Below are 21168 nucleotides of genomic sequence, written 5' to 3'. Positions count from 1 at the left end.
ACCACATTACATAAAAAAATTTACATTTTCTTTAACAAGCTAATAAATATGTTTGTATGTAAAATTAAAAGCAATAAAATCAGACCAAGTTACTGAGTTAGAACTCTCCCGTCTTTGTCCAGTTCATTCTAAACATTCCAAACACCATTTTTATCCAGCGATCTTCGCTATGCCATCTTGTCACTTCATATTTTGCCTTCCTACTTCTCTCTTATCATAGTAGAAATGCATATATACCATAGCGTGATTGGTCCACCTTTCCTTATTACATCTTATTATGTGTTTCGCCCATTTTCACTTGAGTGCCTTTATTATCTACACTCTGTCCCTTTCTTCTGTCTCATCTGATTAGCAAACTCCTAATTTATCCTGTCTTGTCACATACCTCTTATCTCATTCCATCGCTCTCTGGATTACTTCTTTTTCATCTTTTTAATGAGAGTCTAAATTTCACATACTTTTATTAACGAAAGCATTACGCAACAATCTAATATTTTCACTTTCTTCTTTAATGCACTTTCATTCTTTTTCATTATGTACAAGATGAGCAAGTTAAAACGAACCGACCTGGCTCTTTAGGAGAAAATTATACGAATTCTGGATCTATCAAGAAACGTGACAAAAATATTCATGGAAAAATTTCCAAGTGCCAGTTTTACAAGAAATATTAGCAAAAATAGAAATACTTCCGTTAGAACTCCAAATTCCGTAACCGATATTTAAAGAAGAATTTATGCCTTTAATCACAATACAAATCATACCGTAGGATGGTCCATAATTTATATTAAAAACCATATCGTAACAACTCAGCAACACTTTAAAGAACATACAATCCTAAACATTTTAAATTTTATCATGTACATTGTTGGATCGACAGATGGACCCGATGCTGGTGTCGTGTCAGACAAGGTCAAGGTATGGTTTCAATTTTTGTGCATGTTAATTCGCAAAGCACTAGTTATCAAATAACTGAAAATAGTCATCGAATATTTTTAATGTTCGATGCTCTATATGAAAGAGCATACCACACACCGATTAATAATCGGTGTGTGGTATGCTCTTTCTGTTATCGAACACTGGACCCAATATTTTTTTTACCGAATTGTAAATACAGGAATATACTGAGCAGTCCTTGAAGAATTCTATGCTCAGTTAACAGATCTTGAAAAAGAGTGCGCTTACTTCCAACAAGTAAACGAGTAACACATCAAACTATTCACTTCCACGCGTTCATGAGGCTTTTACAGAACGAATTGTCAGCATAGAGTGTAGTTTTCGCCTTCATCAGATTTCTCTAGTTGCAATCTTTTCCTTCGGAGCTATTTGAAAAAAGTGTATGAATGAAATCCCTACACTGTCGATTAACTGAAGGAGAAATTTCAACAAGAAATCGACAACATTGAAAATGTTTTTACTCAAATGACTAATATGATCACTCGAGAAGCGCGTACAGAAGCAAAGCTACGCAGGGTGCTAATTTTGACAATTTTTTTGTATATTTTTTTTTAATATGTCACATTCGTAAATGTAAATACATAATTCATGAAATTTTAGACGTTACAACTCCGTTTACTCTGTTTTGCGCACTGTTAAGTTACTCGTCCAATTTCATTGACCAATTTTTTTTCCATCCTGGGCATTGTTCTCTCTAACATATATTTCCAGGCCTAACATTAAATCCTAACAATTTTTCTAAACACGTCCTATCCTCTATATAATTTAGGTATTTTGCAAAAAAAATTAACGTCTTTCTTCACTCCATTTGTTATTATTACTCTGTGTGTGTGTGTGTGTGTGTGTGTGTGTGTGTGTGTGTGTGTGCGTGGTTTTGTATTTTTAAATAGCTGTAAAAGTCTTTAAACTCTTTTTGGTAACAATGCAGAGGTTTTTAGATAGATTTGATAAGAAAGTTACCTATTGTAATGGGTACCACGATTCGACTTCCGGGAAATTTCGACATACCTTTCGTTTCTTCGCGTTTCACATACTCCACACCCCAAAACCAACATCAGTTCGAAAGTTTATGTATACAATATTTATATATTTTACTTTCTTGTGGACATGATAATTGCCGTAATTTTGCGCCAATCATTTTCAAATTGATATATAAAATACAACGACGGAAAGTCTTGGTCAAGTCCGTTAATGAGCAAAATCGGTCCATGGGGATGGAAATAGGGGGCTTTTTCGAAAAAAACAAAATATCGCTATAAATTTATTATTAAGAAAAATATCGAATAATAAGTTCCTACTTTTCTTTGGATAAAGGCCTAAAACTTATCTAAATAAAGTTTTTTGATATCACCAACAATTGGCTCAGCGGGTGGAAAAAATGGGGTTTGGAAGACAAAACAATCATACCTCCCTTAATAAGCATAGTACCGAATCGTTTAAAGTGGGCTTTAGTTTCTAAAATTACCTAAAATCTTTGTCTGAAACGATTTTTTATATGACCAACCTTTACGGCTAGGGATGACAAAATATTGGTGGAATTGTAAGAAGATGGTGTTTGTCGTATGTTAAACATATGAAACTTTTTCTCACATACAACCATTATCTTACTGAGTAAATTTGAAGTTTTTCTTAACTTTAAGATGGAAATCTTTTTTATCCTCCTCCTAGCACCGGTGAAATCTACCTCCGCCTTTCGACGTGCCGAAAGGGATTTTTTTTTTATTCGTTAATGATATATCGAGAAGTTTTTAGAATTTTTGAGATAAATGTTTATATTGTAATCAACTTTTATAATAAGCAATCCGCTTACTAGAGGCTTTTGATATTTACAATTACATTGTGAAATGAATATATAAATATTATGTTATGTAATACCCGTATAGAAATTTTTTTATGAATGAAATGTCAATTATTTTTTAAATGAACCAAATTTAAATTTACCTCTGGAATCATTAATGGTGGTTTTTGTTAAAAGCTTAATTTTCTGTACTTTATAATTTAACTGATTTCTGTTGGGATGTAAAATTGACAAAAATATTTATTTAATTCCCTGAACTGGGATATACTTTTTATTCAGTTGAAGTTTATATTTAACCTCTTTTCTGTCCAATCTGTCGAGGACAACTTTTAAAACATATGGGAATTATTTATAATTTTATTTACTCATATATATAAATTTATTGATTGTACCCAAACTAGAGTTTTGCATACTCTATCCTTTATATACTCGCGTGTATATATATATATATATCACACACATATATATATATATATATATATATATATATATATATATATATATATGTGTGTGTGTGGATATATATTTCCATTATTTATATAATTTCCATTTATATATAATTTCCATTATATATATATATATATATATATGTGTGTGTATATATGTATACACTAATTGTGTGCGTGGGTGTTTTTTATTAATTTACCTTTCATAATAAAATTATATTCTAACTGGTAGTTCCAGTAAAATTAAACACAGCGGAGATTTCTGAAAAATAGTTAACTATAAAGCATAAATTATTAATTTATATTTAATATACATTAACAAAATATTAATAATATATGTATATACATATATATTTATATTATAAATGATATTTAATATAAACCATATATTTATATTTAACTATATATTGTAAGTTATTAACTTTATATTTATGTGTGCGTGCGTGCTTGCGTGTGGGTGTATTCTTAGTAATTTACTTTTCTTAATTAAATTAAATTCTACAAGTAAAATGAAACATGACTGTATTTTCCAAAAATTTGTGGAAAATAATTAACTTAAAAAAAATATATATTTTTTATTCTATATTATTCATAGAAACCATGTTAGCAAAATTTATTTATTTTTTAAACGTGTGAAACATATTTAAAATATAATCATGAAAATAAATATAAATAAAAAAAAATTAAATTTATGCGCAATAAAATATTTATCCAAATTTCTTCAATAACATATTTACAATAAAAATAATAAATAAATAAATAATTACTTACTAATTACGTAATACAAGAAAGCATAGTTAATGAAATATTCTTTTTTTAATTATGAAACAACGTTTCTTCGGACAGTCAAAGTGAAAATTTATCTGTTTTTCGAAGTAAAAATAATCTGATTCGACTGTTTTTTAATTTCATTGGAATATTTTGGCCAGGATCTAAATTACCTTGTTCATACATCTAATATGGAATTTTTTTATTAAAAATTTGTTTATTTATAGTTTTGTTGTATAATTCCTTTAAATCTACGTATGTTAATATTTTATATAAGAGCTAAAGTTATAAGTTAAAAATCAGGAATTGAGTGCGTTTTACTGATTTTAAATTTTTCTAATTGGTCTTTGAGAATTATATTAATTATATAATTCCATTAATATTTTAACATAGCTGATGTTTCATATTTAAAAAATTGGTACATCATCTTGCATTTTATTTCAAAGTAAATTATATCATTAATAAAGAGGAAGTTATTGTGAATTTTTTTCTGTAATCTTTAACTAATGATTGGGGAGGATTATGATAATATTATTATTTTCGTGTATTTAATGGGTAATATTTGCTATTTACAATGAATTCTCCATAAATTAAGGCGGGATTGTGTTACAAAAGATTAATTCTTGACACCTGTTTGAGGGTCTACTTTTCGATAGGAATTTCATTATATTTAAATATAATAAGTAAATATCAGTTTTTCCGTAACGTTATATATACGCTAAAACTTAGTGACATATTACTCCACTTCCTAGTTAAATTATGTTATAATAATGAATTATATAAAATATGAATACTTGTTAAAATTAACAACATATTATTAATTACCTTTACAACATATCATGCCACTTCTTGATATTTATTCTAATTTTGCCTAATTTGTTTTTTTTTTTTTAATTGCATTTCAGTTATTTATAATAAAAATGATGTTTTTGTAATAAATTCAGTTGTTTCTTCCTACAAAGATAATTATGGTATGACAGTATTAGCAGTAAGCAGTAATAATGTTTTTTTTTTTTTTTTTTTTTTTTTTTTTTGAGATTTTTAGGGGCATCGACTACTTTGGTCATTAGCCCCATCCCACTTCAAAAAAAAATAAAAAAAGGGTTCAAAATTTCACATTTCCGGTGTCAAAAAATGATCAAAATTTTACTTTTCTTATAACTTCTGATCCAATAAAATCACTTTCTAGGCTTTCCTTTCGGCCAACCTTTTTTACGTTTCTCCATTCTTCTGACGGCCTCAACCTCTGATGACAGCGTATCTGAGGCCTCAGACATGGCATCGTCTTCCTCTATTTCGATGCCAGTGACGTTCTTCGGCTGACGTCAGTTGATGAAACTTTCGCCGGCGCTGTTAGCATCTTTGCTAAAGAATCTAAATTAATGCGCGATGACGTCTCCGCGGCGGATGTGCCGGACTCTATCTCTACTGCAGTACTGGGTCCGGCTGAAATAGATGCTCTCACCGAAGCTGGTCTTTGCGCTTTGGGAGGCTCTATTGGTACAGGTTTTATTTCATCTGCGCCTGGTGCTTTTTCTATAATAACTTGCACCTCTGTTTCCGCAGATTCAGGTTTTCTTGTCACAATTTCTTTAGATTTGTGACTACACGACGGAGCGATCTGTTTCTCTTTGTCAGATAAATCAAGATTTTTAATTCTTACACAAGTTGGTGATTTTACAATCGCAGATTTAGCTGGTTTTTTAAACGGCGCTGGTGTGTCTCTCATGTCAACGGCGTCAGTCCGGGGATGAGCCTTCTCATCTTTACTTTGTTTTCTCTGATGAGTCGACTCAATCTTTGAATCAATGATTCTTTCAATCATCGTTGCAAGACTTGGTGCCATCGTGTTAAGCAACTGCTCTACATTAATTTTAGATGTGGAAGGGGCAGCCGCTGCTTCTGCATAAGAAGTCGATGGTCGTGGTGTACGCTTATTAACAATCTTCTTTGCTTCAGGATAGCTTACCTTCTGAAGCGTTTTAACTTCCTGAATTGCTGTTTCTAATTTATATGTAGGGCAGTTTCTTGAACGACAATTGTGATGCCCTTTACAGTTAACGCAGGTTGGAGGGTCTTTACATGGGTAACCCTCATGTGTTTTCTCTCCACATATACATATTTCCTGCGCTTCACATCTTGCTGCTGTGTGTCCGAATCGTTGACACTTAAAACATCTCATCGGCTGCGGGATGAAAGCTCGTACATCAAGCCGATGGATGCCAGCTCGTACCTTTTCAGGAAGATTCGGCCTATTAAATGTCAGAACATGCGAGGCCGAAGAAAGAATCTCACCATTTCTTCTCATAGTAAGTCTGCGACATTGAGTTACTCCCTGACTCGACATTTCTTGTACAATTTCTTCTTCTGTACAATTAAGAAGATCGCGACAAACAACAACTCCTCTGGATGAGTTCAGTGTGCTATGCGGCTGAACAGAAACCGCAAATTCACCGATCTTCTTCAACGCCAAAACTTTCTGGCTTTGCATGTCGTTGATGGTTTCGACATGCAATCCATTAAAAGTTTTACGAATATCCTTGACAGGACCACCAGCACAATTTGCAACTTCTCTTGCGATAAGGAATGGACTAACTTTTTGAAAGTTTCCATTCTCCCTTGTAATAATTAAAAATCTTGGCTTTGGTGCGCTATAGCCAAAAAGACTTTTCTTTAATTCTTTACTAATCCTATCAGCATCTTTCTTTATGCTATCAGATTCTTTACTTTTTTTCCTCTTCGCTTGCGGCGAATCGGAGGTTTCTAAACGAGGGTGTTTACGTGCACCCTCTGCCACGTTTGAATGTTCAATATTCATGAACAGTGGATCCCTTCTGTAGCAAGGCTAGCCGCCGGGGTACACCCCCACTCCAGGGCTACTAACCTTGGAGGTCCTATCCGGTACTCCGGTGGAACCGGCATATGTCCTGGCAGAGAGCGGATGCGCAGTCTCTGCACTGACTCCAGGCTCCTACTCACCGAAGCTTTCAGAGCTCCCATGCACCGACATACATGGGCACCATTGCTACATGCTTGCCATCGCAGGGGGCATGTGGACAACGGAAGGGTCTCCGTTACACCTGCAATAACATTGACCCTGGCCGCCACATCGCCAGCTCTAAGAGTTGTATGAATCCATTTCCAAAATCGTTTGTTATTCATTTCCTGCAGGTAGCCAAAAATCCAGTCCGTTTAGTGACCTGAAGTTGGAACCAGGTCAAACTTAACAATGCATAACCGAGGAATTTACTCGGAACCCCGTTAGCCAGCTATATGTGATGTACAAAGGTACAGCTGTTGCCGCCCTGGACGTGGAACATAGATGTTGTGTTCCGGACGTGGGGATTATCTACCTCAGGGCAATAATGTTTTTATTTTTGTATTTAGTGATATTTTACCTGTGTTTATTATTCTACTAAGAATAGTAAGCAGTGTTCCTGTTTCGTGATAGTATTATTCTATCTTATCCTAATGTTCCGGAATGTATACTAATTAATTGTTGCGAATAATACATGTAATTTTTTTTTTTAAATAATGTATTTTAAAACGAAATGCTGAAAATTATTAATATTATCTTCTCCAAGCTAGCATTTTACTTTTTGGTTTTAATTACTATCACATTAAATACCGACATATTTATTCAATACATAATCAAGGTTAGAAGCTGCTTACATGTCTAAATTTAACAAAAATGTTCAATAGATATCCCATGAGACGTTGAATGTCATGAAAATTAATTAACTCGTGTTTTACTATAAATATAACTAACATGAAATATGCGCATTAGAAATAACAAAATTAAACGTATTTTATGATAATTATAATTAAGATTTAGCAAGTTAAGGTGAATGTAACAAAATTATATACTGAATTCATGTAATTTAATTGTAAAAATATGAATAAAAAAATAAATTTTTGTTTATTTTTATTCAGGAGCAAAATATGAACCAGTTCTGCTAGATAATGCATATAAAGTACATATGAAGTTAACAATAAGAGCAGTCAGTGCTTCCGATTTTGGCGCTTATAAATGTGTTTCGAAGAATTCACTAGGAGATACGGACGGCACCATCAAAGTTTATCGTATGTCAAACAGGCATAGTTTTATTTAATTTTAATATAATTATAAGACATTAGAGGAGTGTTATATAACTTCTAAAAGCAAAGTTGGTTTACTCTCTCAACCAATTTGTTACCGGTACCTTCTATGTTTCATAGCTTGAGTACTTGTACATAAAGTATTCTTAATGCAGTGGAAACAGTAAAGTAATTTAATAGTAATAGAACTTTATATAGCAAGTAATATGTAAATTTTGTGATATTTTTAATATTTAAATTAAAAAATTAAAAATAATATACTACCTGTAAAATCAATTTCGGCTAAATTTGTTTACAATAATTTTTTTTTTAACAATATTATTAGTATAATTTAAATAAGAAAAAATTTATTTATTACAAATTAAAAAAAAAATACTCTACTTCTTGACATCCTTGAATTTGACCAAGTTGTTTTTTCAAAATTCCAAAATTTTTTAGGAGCTTGGTGTTTTCATTCGGCCGATTTTCCAAAAATAATTTTTTTGGTCTGAAATTGCCTCAAATATGTCACCAATTTTTTTACCTAAAAAAATATTGCGGTTGTGTTCTTTTTGCATACATTTTATTAAAAAATAAACTGAAACTTACCAAACTAGTTTTCAGTGAAGGGCAGAAATAAAAATTTTTAAATGAAAATGTTCGTAATTTCGTTTTTAATATAATTATTACAGGTTTCTACTTTTATTTTAAAGAAAAAAATTTATAATGTTGCATCATGTAATAAAGTAACATTATTTTTGATTTAAATAATAATAACCATAATTTCTATCAACACTTTTCCGTTTTAAAATTTTAATTAATAATTTACTATTCTGAATTGTAACAGAATGAACATAATCATTAATACAGTTATTTCATTTGTATCATTCAAATTGACATGATAGAAACTCAATATAATCTATTATTAGTATGTTTTTAATTCATCTTATAAGAAATTAATGTTATTTTTTTTCAGATATTCCAGGTTCTGATAAGCACTCTACATCTAAACCTAAAATTAGAGGTACGTACAAAATATTAACGAGGCTTATTCCTTAAAATTAATTACAAGTTTTGATTTTAATAAAAGAAGTATATTTATTATTTATTTATTTTAAAAGTTCTTTGATAATTTATACGGTTAAATATTTTTACGTAGGACTAAAAAACCTATTTATTACGTAAGTAGGATTAGCGTACTTAAAAAATATAAAACAATATAAAATTTAATATTTTTATGTTGGTATAAAATATAGTGAAACGTTTTTTAAACCGTATTTCTATTTACTTACTTTCTACACTACTTGCAATAGTCTATATTAACACTAAATTAAAGCTTTATTGAAAACCAAGATTTAAAAAAATATAAATCAAAGTCCAGTTTAAAACTTTAGATGTTTTAATCATTTTTATTAATACTATTGTAAGTGTCCTTTAAAATCATCAATTTATTTTTACTACTTTATTATTACTCATGAATATTAGAAAGCTTTGTTGTTGCAAAGGATGGGAATGAATTGCATGACAGCCCCTGACTTCTTGCTAATGATGGCGTCCTCTCACGATTTACTTCACTGTACTTTGTAACTAGTAACCGTCTAGCAATCCGTCACCATCATTCTCGACAATAAAGCTTTCTGACCCTTACAAGTAATCTTAAAGTAATAAAAATAAATTTATGACAATTTTAGAGGATACTTTTTAGTCAAATTAAATATGAGTTTTGAAATGTTTGAACAATATATTGGTTTAATTGACGTTTTATTTTCACAATTGCTAAGTTTTCTCCAAGAAGGAACTCTGAATAGGTTTCATTCTACATTTTAAACAACGTTATAAGATTAAGAATTAAAATCCTGCCAACAAGCTTTGATATTTTCTGGAAAAAATTTTAATTTCACATGTTATAAAGTCCTTTGTTAATTATTCTACTTTAAAGGATTCTTCATCTTCGTTTTCATCGGTAAAAAAAAGTTGGTAATAAATTTAAATTCCGTTGTACAATCATTCAAGATATTGGACGCTCCGAACGCCCGAATACCCCTTAGACCAACAATCTTCACAAAAATTCATAATGCCCTGTGAAGTAATTGCTGGCACATTTTCTATAAAATTTTGGGTATGAAAAGCAATACCCTTGATGGGTTCCGCGATTTTTAACAATCGACCAAAAATTCATTCGACTGAACATTTCTGAAGGGTGTTTAGAATTACTTAAACGCGATTCTACCGAGTTTCTTCTACATTTTATGAAACATGGATTCATCGTTACATGCTACAGACCAACAAACAGCAGTCCAAAACCTGGGATGAAAGTGGGGTAAAGAAAGCGAAAAAGAAACGGATCTCAGCAAGAAAGCCAATGCTATGAGTTTTGAGGAGATTTTCGTGGTGTGGTGGAAATAGAATACAGTAAAAAGGCAAAAATATAACCTGGGAGTATCACACATCATTACTGGACTAATTTAAAAATGGTTTTGAGGTTAAATGTACACATCTGGCCATAAAAAAGTACTCTTTCACATCAATAATGCCCTTACACACATTTTCGGGTTGTGACAGAACTTCATTACTTATGCTTCCAACTGTTACTAGATGCACAGCAATCGCTAAAGTCGGATCCCAGCGATTACTTTCTCCCCCCAAATCTGAAGAAATGGCTGGCTGGATGAAAATTTTCTCCAAAATACAAACCTGACAACCGCTTATTTTGCAGAGTTAGAAAAATCACATAATACTGAGGGTTTTAAAAAATTGGAAGGTCGTTATTCTAAATGCTTCGTATTGCAAGATGACTACGTTGAAATAAATAAAAATTCCGAATAATCTTGTATTTTAACAGTCAGTGTGAAACAGTTTCGAACGACTACATAAGGGATTAATGGGTAAAAATTTCGTCAACTGGTCGAAGTTACAAGTAAAAAGCCTTTAATATGACAGGTATACAAAAGTATTAGGATACCAAAATCCATTGAAATGATGGTGACAAGATATACTATTTATTACAGCATCCAAGGTTATTTAATTGGAAAAATAGAGAATAATTTTAAAAAATAAAAATATAACTCATAAAACAGATTATTGAATGTGGAGAAGAGAGAAGTCAAGGGCAAGGGGTGACTGAGTAATAGAAAGATACAGAGTTAATCAAATATGTGATGTTAGCGCAAAAATTCGATGTTTTCAAGTTAAGTTTTTATTGGTATTTATTTATAATAAATAATTTTGGATGATTTGTTAAGATTTGTTGATTATTTTGAACAATTACTTCAGAAATGATTTAAATTAGAGAGATGTGGTAATAACTACAAAAATCTAATCGTAGGTATTTAAATACTGTTTCTTTATTGCAATAATAGTGGATCATTCAAATAATAAAGATAGTTAATACTTTTTTCTTATATTTTTGTTTATTGTATAAATTTTTATACTCTTTCTATGTGAAAGGCTAAATACTTCACTTTATTGTATGTTATCCGCTGGTTAAAAAAATTATAAGAAACCAAAAGAATTCTAATTAAATAAATGCAATAACTTATATTCTGGCTTTCTACGTGACAAACCCAGTGGTTTATCAAAATGTGACAACTCTTGACAGTACTATCTTTGCAACAATATAGCTTGAGAAAAATATTGTTGGTAGGAAATAAATTATTTATGTGTCATATATGTAATTCTTCCAGTTTTAGCTCTACAGCACTGTTTAACATTCAGTCGCACCGTATTCACATGTCGTATTTTAAATTTATTGATAAAATTTTGTTGTATCATATAATTCAAAATATCAAAATAAAAATAACTTTCAACTTTTCATTTGTAGGCATTGAGCTGCAGTAGTTCTTAAAAATGATAAACTGAATTCTTTTGATATAAAACAGCCCTATTTTAAACAAAGTGGCTTTATTTCTAAATAATCGGTAGAAATTTGTAACAAAATATTTTAATATAATGGTTATTATGTTTAACATCGGTAAATACTTGCTAAAAAATAATGTGGTGTGATTAGTGAGTGAACAACATTAATTTAATTTTTTTTAAATGGGTTTTAAGATATTTAAAAATAGATTACATAGACTTTATTGGCAAATAATTTTTTTTTCAATTTTTAAGAAAGTGAAAAATACATGTTCATATTTTTTTATCTTAAAACCTGCTCTCATACACGCAATAATCCTTCTTATGAAATTTTGCATAATCCAGTTGTAAACTAGTGAGTATGTTATAAAATACAGACTAAGTTATAAATACATAACTTATTACCGCCATTTCAATACATGATTATTAACTTTGTGGAAAATGTTCGACATTAGGGTTCTGAGAATATGAACAGTGCGTTACTCGGTATAAATTCTTCTCATTAAATAAATTATATTAACAAACAACATTTTTATTAATCACGAAATATAAGTATATATAGATTTCATGGTTTTATATGTGATTAAAACTACACTTTATTTATAAATAAATATTTTATTGTTGTTCTTAATGTGTACGTTTCAATCTGTTCAACTAGAAGCAACTCTCACATGGCTCAGTGAGATGAGGATGTAAATGAGGTGTAGTTTTGTAAACATTTAAGCGGACCATTTCTGAGATGTGATGTTAATTGAATCCTAACTACCAAAGTTACCCGGTATCTACTATCTAGTATTCAGATCTGTATAAAATTAACTAACATCTGCTAATTTTAATCTTCACAACCTTCGAATTCAAAAATCAGTTGTTAAACACGTGATCTACGATGATAGAATTTGCCACTATACACGACGGTGGGCTTCTTTAAATAAATGAATACATATTTTTTCTCATTACTGTCATTTACATTAAAAGATTAATACTAATTTTATAAATTTTCTTAATTTTTTAATTTTATAAATAGTAAAAATATACTATCAATTATATAAATTACTAATTTTGTTTACTCTATATTTTTCTGTTTTAAAAGTAAAATAATTCGCAATAAATCCATTAATTTTTAAAGTTTTATTAACATTATAAAATTAACTACATTTATAAAAGTATAATTTAGTTTTTATAGAACCATTATTAAACTCAAAATAAGTGATGCTTAGTAGATGAGTAGTAGATAAGTGATATTTTTGGTCTTAATTTCAATAATAAAAAAAGAAAAAAAATATTCACAAATATGTAATGAAAAAGTCACATAGGCGGTTTTATTTTAAAGGTGAAAAAGTAAGCCGTTGGTAATTGTTTTCACTGACATCATAAGATTTGTTTTTAAGACTTTTCGAATCCAGTACTAAAAAAATTCAATCTGTACATTCAGTGATACTGGAAGAAGTTATGGAACATATGTGTAAAGTTTTAAAAAGCTTAAATTTCTTTCTTTTTTAAAGATGTCAGCTTTTTAAATTTTATATTTTAAAAAAATTTGATATATTATAAATATTGTAAGAAAGGTTTCATTGTCCGAAATTTAGATCTGGTGCATTGTGATCACCGTTCCGCTCCGGTAAAGACCCGGCTCGAATCCGCATTCCAAATACCTCGGTCTCCCTACCTATTTGCTATTTTCACATGGCCACCCGAACTTTCAGCACTAAATCGATTGGGAAAGCCTTTCCCAATAAGGTGGTAGCCTCGTAGAAGGTTGTTAAACACACCAGTGCATAAGATTAAGGCTCTGCACTGGGCAGGCCTTAAATTTTGAATAAGTGCTCGATTTCTTTCCAACCTATGCGCCCAAACGGACGGATCATAAGACACCTCGGTACACCGCGTACAAATGACAGACCTACAGCCCCTACTCCTTTCGAGCAATCTTCCTAATATTGTGCATCACAGAGACGGTACTTGCCTAAAGTGGTTGATAAACAGCACCTTCTCATCAAACAAAGCACTAGATACTTATGAACTCTAACTCGGCTGATTATACTGCTATTATACTTAATATGGGTGTGTCGGTTGTACCATAATTTGTCTGCGCACTTGAGAACATACACTTCGTCTTGGGCACAGTTATATTTAAATATTGCATGTCCATCCAGCCCTCTACGATTGACAAAGCCACCTGCGCCTAGTCTTCTAGCTGTGGTCGTGAATTACCACGAACCAACAGAAGACAGTCATCGGCGAAAGCCTGGCCGTTACCCCTTCTGGGAATGTCAATCCCAGAAACCCGTCGAATATCAGGTTCCACAGCAAGGGAGAAAACAGAACCCTGCGGGCTTCCCCTGGTCAGGGATTTTTACAGAACTAGGTGTGCATCCTTAATCAGAACCGTACGGTTAAATAGTCACGTATCATTGCTTGCAGGACTACGGGAACATTGCGGCGTTCCAACTCATAGAGAAAAGGACTCCAACACAATGAAGGAAATGCTGCCTCTATGTCAATACAAAAATTGCCAAAATATATTTACAGTAGGCTCTTTCCACCTTGGCAAGAGCATTTAAGATGCTATTGTCGGTACCAACCCCTTTCGTGAAGCCATATTGGCCTCGGTTTAGAAAACCGTTCATATCGATGTTTTCTCAGAGCCGTTCCACAATCAGCCTTTGAATCAATTGGCCGATTACCACAAACAGGCTGATGGACCGATAACTGCTGATCTCACTCGGATCCTTTCATAATTTAAAGAGCACCCTCACCAAACCCACTTTCAACAAGTCGGAAAGCAACCCCGGCTGAACCACCCCGAGAACAGCCTGCCAAACAGCTCTCTTATGACAGGCAGCAGATAATAGAATATATCCGGGTCAAGCTGGTCAATCCCCGGTGCCTTTCTTTCTTTAAAATTAATGATGTTTTTTATAACGTTGTTTAGTATGATAAATTATTGTATAATATTGTTGATCGTAGCAGGATTGAATATACCTGGCGGTGGATTTTTCACACTGATGTGTATCATTGAAGAATGGCATGGGGCCCTATGACACCTCGTATTCTATAATAAGGCAGTTGCGGGGCGGCTGTTTCTCTTCACAATGGCTATATCGTTTTTGAAATTAAAAAGCATCTCATTTGTTATGTAGACCACTGCAACAGCAATTACACTACCTTAAAAATATTTGTATAGAATAGTTGCCGCGTGGCTGGTGATGGCTGTGTTATAATAGTCAATGTGAGTATGTCTATTACAGACATGTATATACATGTGAGTATACTGAAACAGACAATACCAATACAAGTAGTACTGGCCATCTCGTCCACAGTATCGTAATGGAAACGTCATCCTTTTTTACCCGTCGTTCTTCTCCATTTCCTTAATTTTATCCTTTTTATCGCTCTTCATCATTATTATTATTATTTGGTACTGTAGGTGGTGTAAGTCTGACTATGTTAGTTTTTCCTAGTGACAGCTAGACCTAGACCTAGTGACAGAACCATTGTACACTTAGTGTTGTCTAATTGGATGTCTGCTAATTCAAGGATTCCTGTCCTATGGCTATACAAAAAGCCTAACTGCTAAATAGTTCTGTAATTTGAAAGTAGATTATATTATATGTTAACAGGTCCAAATACTACATTTAACCTTTTAAAATATTGTTTTCAAATTTCTGTCAACATCTTTCAATACTTTTTACATTAGACAAATAAGAAGAGCATTTATTCAAATATTTAAGTAATGTTAATCTTAAAAAAAGTTACATTTATTGATATCGTATGTGTGAAAAACACAAGTAGTCAAATTTTGATACAAATTTTAAATCTACATTTTTTAAGATTAATTAATTAGTTAAGCATGAAGTTTGTGCTGTGCGTAGGAATAATATATAAAGATCTTTTTTGCGTATGAAAAAATTGTAAGCCAGACCAAGATTCGAACTCGAGACCTTCTGTATGAAAGGACGAGAACCTACCACTATGTCGTAGAGGTTGGAATCATATTTTGATTTACGCATAATTATAAAATAAATTAATATTTCCTTTTCTTTTCTATTTCCCATTGTGATATTATTAACCTACTCATAAGATAGTACAAAATTTCCAATAAGGTATGACATTCAGTTATAATTAATTAAATTATGAAGAAAATACATGTTTGAAGGTTACTTATCAAAACTAAAAATATTTTCAACGGTAAATACCTTTAAATGAACAAAAATAAAAATAAAATGGATACTTCAGCTCTTAAAAGAAAGACAAATAAATAAAATTCAGTATTGATTGAAAAAACGGGAAGCCAATTCGAACACTTCTGTTTGAAAATTACGAGGGCAGTTCAATGAATAAACAAACAAAACGTAAATAAATCTAAGTGGCCTGACTACCCTTTATGTATTTATATATACTAAACCAGATTTCAGCTTCAGTAAATAATTTAACGAAATGTGTTTATTTATCTGATTAAGGTATATAGATAATAATAATAATACTCGTAATAATAATAATAATAATAATTTGTATTTGAAATACATATAAAATATGACTTCTCTATCTCAATGTTAATACTTATTATATCATTTTTCCCAGTTTTTATTATTTGCCTTTTTATTATTTCTTTCAAGACTTTATAATCCAGTTTTTAAACTTTACCGGGAGATTTTTGTAGTATTTTAACGGCTGTATTGTCTTCTGACGTCTGATTATGCAGAATGCCAACAATAAAAAACAAAATTAAACGGTCACAAATAGAAAAATTAATAGTAGAAAACACGTTATTTTTAGATCCTAAGAACAAAAAAGGTTTTATCGTTTTTAAAAATAAAAGTTATTGAACCCAACGGATTGGTCTAGTGGTAAACTCGTCGTCGTAGATCAGCTGATTTCGAAGTCAAAGTTCTTAGGTTCAAATCCTAATAAAGGTAGTTGCTTTATTCGGATTTGAATATTAGATTGTGGATAGCGCTGTTCTTTGGTGGTTGGGTTCAATTAACCACCCGTTTCAGGAGTTGTCGACCTGACTTTGTTCAAGACTACAAATTTACATAACATTAACAGCTGCATTACACTGATAATTCGTTAATGACTTTAATTGTTGATGCGACTATAAATAAAAGAATTTTAAAAAACTGATTCCAAAAACTTGCTGGAAAAAGTAATAAATTTATTTTTTCAATGTTTTTTTAAATGTCATCTTTCACATTTTACGATCGTGCTAAATAAAAGAAACAGTACCGCTACATTATTAATTCTTGATTTTGAGCATACCATAAAGTCGTAATTTAAAAACAAATTAGAATGAATTAATTTTAAATTTTAACTTCATAGGTCTAAAAATTACTGGTAAAAAAAGAATTAACAAAATCAAAGGCGACAAACCTGTAACGTGATAAAGTTAAATATTATTTTAATAAATATATTACCACGGACTATAATACATGATACTCTTGATTCTAGGAATATGGGCTTCGGTTTTACTTATTAACTTTTTTGTTTTATAATTTACTCGAATCAATGTGTATAAATAACTGTAAATATTGGAATTGGTCCAAGAAATAGTGCGCCCACTTTATGTTGGGTACATAAAACTTTTTTCAAGAAAATCAGCATTTACTTTAAACATATTAAGAGCTTGTTAACTTGAAAATTTTCACAAATATATTTTTATTTTATTAAGATATTGAAAACTCGTTCCTAATTGTTGGTCAAAAATTAAATTTGTTTGATTGCTTATTGCATAAGTTTTCCTACTACCCAATTTCTTTACATTGCGTACATTCAAATAAGTGTATAAACTCTTTCTTTAGTCGGGGGAGGTTTTATTTTATGTTTAAAGTTTTCAAAGGCAGAAACCAATTTTCTAGACGAAGCCAATGTTAAAATTGTGATTTAAAAAAAACATTCTCTACCTTGTTGCTTTACGGAGAATATTTTGTAAATTTATTCACGTTTTCTCTTATCTTTCTTCTCTATTATTCTGAAATATGTTATTTTTTGGATTTGTTAAATTTCTTGCCGATTTTTTTATGTGTCCTATCTATGGTATTTCTATTAAAACAGTTTAACATAATGACTTAATAAGAAGGTAAAATCCCAATCTGTCTAATTTAACCAAATCCACTTTATTTTAATAACCGTATAGAATAGTATTTTTTTAATTTTTAATAATGATGATGAAATAGTTAAAAACTGTCGGTAATTAAATCATCTAGTCGACTTGTAATCTTTGTTTAAATATTTTACATTTAATGTTGGAGGAAATACTTCAGGAAATTTCTCTGGAAAATGTGTAAAGCATCTTCAAAATCTGTATATTCATTGAAGAACAATGATTATAAAAAAAGATAAAATGAAATACATTCAAGTCTATTAAAAAAATTGTCTGTATTTACCGAAGGTAGTAAATAAAATGGAATTTTTCTTGGTTTATTAATCAGAATATTTGTTTTACGTGATTCATTTTAGTTAGAAAATAGAAAATATAATAAAACAAATCATTCCAACATTCTTTTAATTCTTTAATTAATTTAGTTTTCAATTTGTTCTTAATCAGGCACTTACATCTTAACTAATTTTGAAAAAAAATTAAAGATATTCCCAATTCTAAGAGAATCAGTTGTAAGGTTAATCCTGACTGAACTATTAGCTGAATCTTACGATAAAATATTTCAGGGACTTTGAACCATGTTTTTCCAAGCTTTGATCCAAGGTGTTTTTTGATTTTGTATAAAATTTGAACATCAGCTTGCACAAATAAAATATATAAGAAATACCTTTTTTGAAATTATAAAATAATTATTAAGTAGTGAGACATCAAAGGATAGCAAATAAATAACCCCTTGACTATTGTGTTTGTAATATTTAAGAATTAAGAATATTTTATTTTTTTGAAAGTTATATATATAAATACACACACTAAAAAAAAACACACCTCTCCTACAACAGTAAAAATAAATTCATTCATTATATTAAAGAGTACGTTTTTATGCAATATATTATGTTTCCTTTTTATACAAGTATTTTAAGAGTTATTTTACTGTAATTAATATAGTGAAGAAAGAATGAAAGAATTAGAAAAATAATCGAGTTTTAGATTGAACCCTAATTTAATATCGTGTTAAAAAACATATTATACGATATAATAGCGTATGCAGTATATAAACGTCTTGTAATATTTGAAAATACGCTATTAGATGTGATGTGATGAGTGCTGCGCTCTGTTTACAATAAGCAAATACTACAGTCTGATAATTTTTCTCGTTATTCGATTTTAATGTATTAAATATTATTTTTTTAATTTATTTATTAAATTTAATAATATTATTATTTAGTTAATTAAAAATTAAATAAAGCATTAATAAAACCCGTTCTAATATTTTTAATTGTGATATTTATTTTTTCCTCTAAATCCTTAATAATATTACAGTAAGTTATTATTATTATTGTTGTTGTTGTTGTTGTTATATACCAAAATAGCCGGAAACGGAATATTGAAATTCATACAGTTTCTAGTTTATTCATTCTGTTCTTGCATTACATTTTTAATTTATACTGTAGAAATATGAAAAATAATTGCTTTATTTTTATCATAATAATAATAAATTTCTAAGTTCATTTATTCTTTATATACATCGAGGATATTCATTATACTTTCATATGCATTAAAACATTTATAGTATGTTGCATGAATATTTTTTTTTATATTCTGGAAGTAAATAATGATACTGTATTGTTTTTCGTACGTTCACTTAAAATTAGGAACCGTTGGATATAAAAGATTCAACATTATAAATGATAGATTATGCACTATATTCATTAAAGTTTTAGAAAATGTTGATTATAAATTCATCCAAACCACTGATTTAAGTATCGTTATATTTAACCCAGATTTCTCAAAAACTGCTAAAAATGCAATTCTGGGACTTGTCTTTTTCAAATTTTCAGGTCAGATTACATATAAAATGACTAAATTTATATCTTAATTTGGCTCCCAAAACTTAGTCAGGCTTCACTTTACCGAAGGTACAGAAATCAGTGCGAAATCATTCGCCAGACGACACTGGCTAAAGAGGCGTTTCCGAACTTCTGTTTATATGAACGTCCTTATTTATTTTAAATAGTAGAACATGTCCTGAAAGGCATGTTATATTCTTCGTGAATCAACTGTATTAAAAAAATGATAAAATGGGTTATCATTATAATCCATCTGAAACACAATGTGTATTTTTTAACTCTGTTTTCCTTATAATAAGAGAAAGTATTAAAAATAAAAACAATTTCATATCTAACGTATAAGTAAATATTTTTAACAATCTTTAAATTTTTTTTTCGATTTGGATTTCAAATTAAAAACTACTAATCAATTTAAGAACTTTTTAAACTCGTGTCAAGTCAACAAATAAAAATTGTCAGGTATATATTTTTTTTATAAAATACAGGTTGGCTTACGAAAAGAAGCCTTTATAAAAACAGCTATCCACAAAAATAGAAGAGAAATACTAGCATGGTTAAAAAGAAATAACATTTAAAACTTAACATAGGCTGAAATTTTACTTGAATGTACTTTAAATATCAAAATTTCTTTAAGAAGTGTCATGATGACAAGAAACAAAAAACTACCGAAGATGTTCTAACTCACCTAATTTTTCTTTAAAAATAATAATTTCGCTGTTGTTACGTGGAAGAAACCTATTACGACAGAACTAGAGGAATTTCCTCATATAAAAAAAAAATTATAGGCATTTCTGGGTGTGTTAAATTTGATCGTATATAACAAGGATGGAATTTAAAACCTCCTCTTCTTTTTGAAGTAAAAAACGAGCACGGAAATATTTTTCAGAAAAGTTATGCTGGTTTTTTTTTAGAATCTTTATACGTAAATAAGTTTTATATATATAAGTACTCGTACTATTATGTTATTTTTCTATGAAAATTAAGAAAAAAATTATCACGAATGTTAAATTATTACACAAAAAAAAAAAAAATTAATATACATATATGTATAATTTAAATATAAGATATAGATGTACAATTCATACATATGAAAAATGAGAGTTTCTTTGTTGGCAGGTTGCAGTAGTTCGCGTGATGTAGAAGGTAGTATTATGTACGTACCTGTCTGTACTCGTCTACAAATAACGACAAATTTTACTGGATTTCTTATCACTGACCACCACACGTTTTCTATTCCCATAAAATTAAATATTAAAAAATAAAACTTTAATTACGATTTTATTTTGTTCAAAAAAGAAAATCTATGACGATTAAGTTTACGTGCAA

At 29.9% G+C, this 21168-nt stretch overlaps 1 protein-coding gene across 1 annotated transcript in view; it reads left to right on the top strand.

The window, feature by feature from the left end:
- The window catches only part of LOC142317728 (lachesin-like), a 350935-nt gene extending 341833 nt beyond the window's left edge, over window positions 1–9102 (top strand). The window contains exons 6-7 of the mRNA XM_075354276.1: window positions 7900–8049; window positions 9020–9102. Coding sequence (XP_075210391.1) covers window positions 7900–8049; window positions 9020–9102 — 233 coding nt within the window. The remainder of the gene's footprint in view (window positions 1–7899; window positions 8050–9019) is intronic.
- The last annotated feature ends 12066 nt before the right edge of the window (window positions 9103–21168 follow it).

Source organism: Lycorma delicatula, chromosome 1 (genome assembly GCF_047948215.1).
Source record: "Lycorma delicatula isolate Av1 chromosome 1, ASM4794821v1, whole genome shotgun sequence".
Classification (NCBI taxonomy): Eukaryota; Metazoa; Arthropoda; class Insecta; order Hemiptera; family Fulgoridae; genus Lycorma; species Lycorma delicatula.
This window is presented reverse-complemented; position numbering and strand designations above follow the sequence as displayed.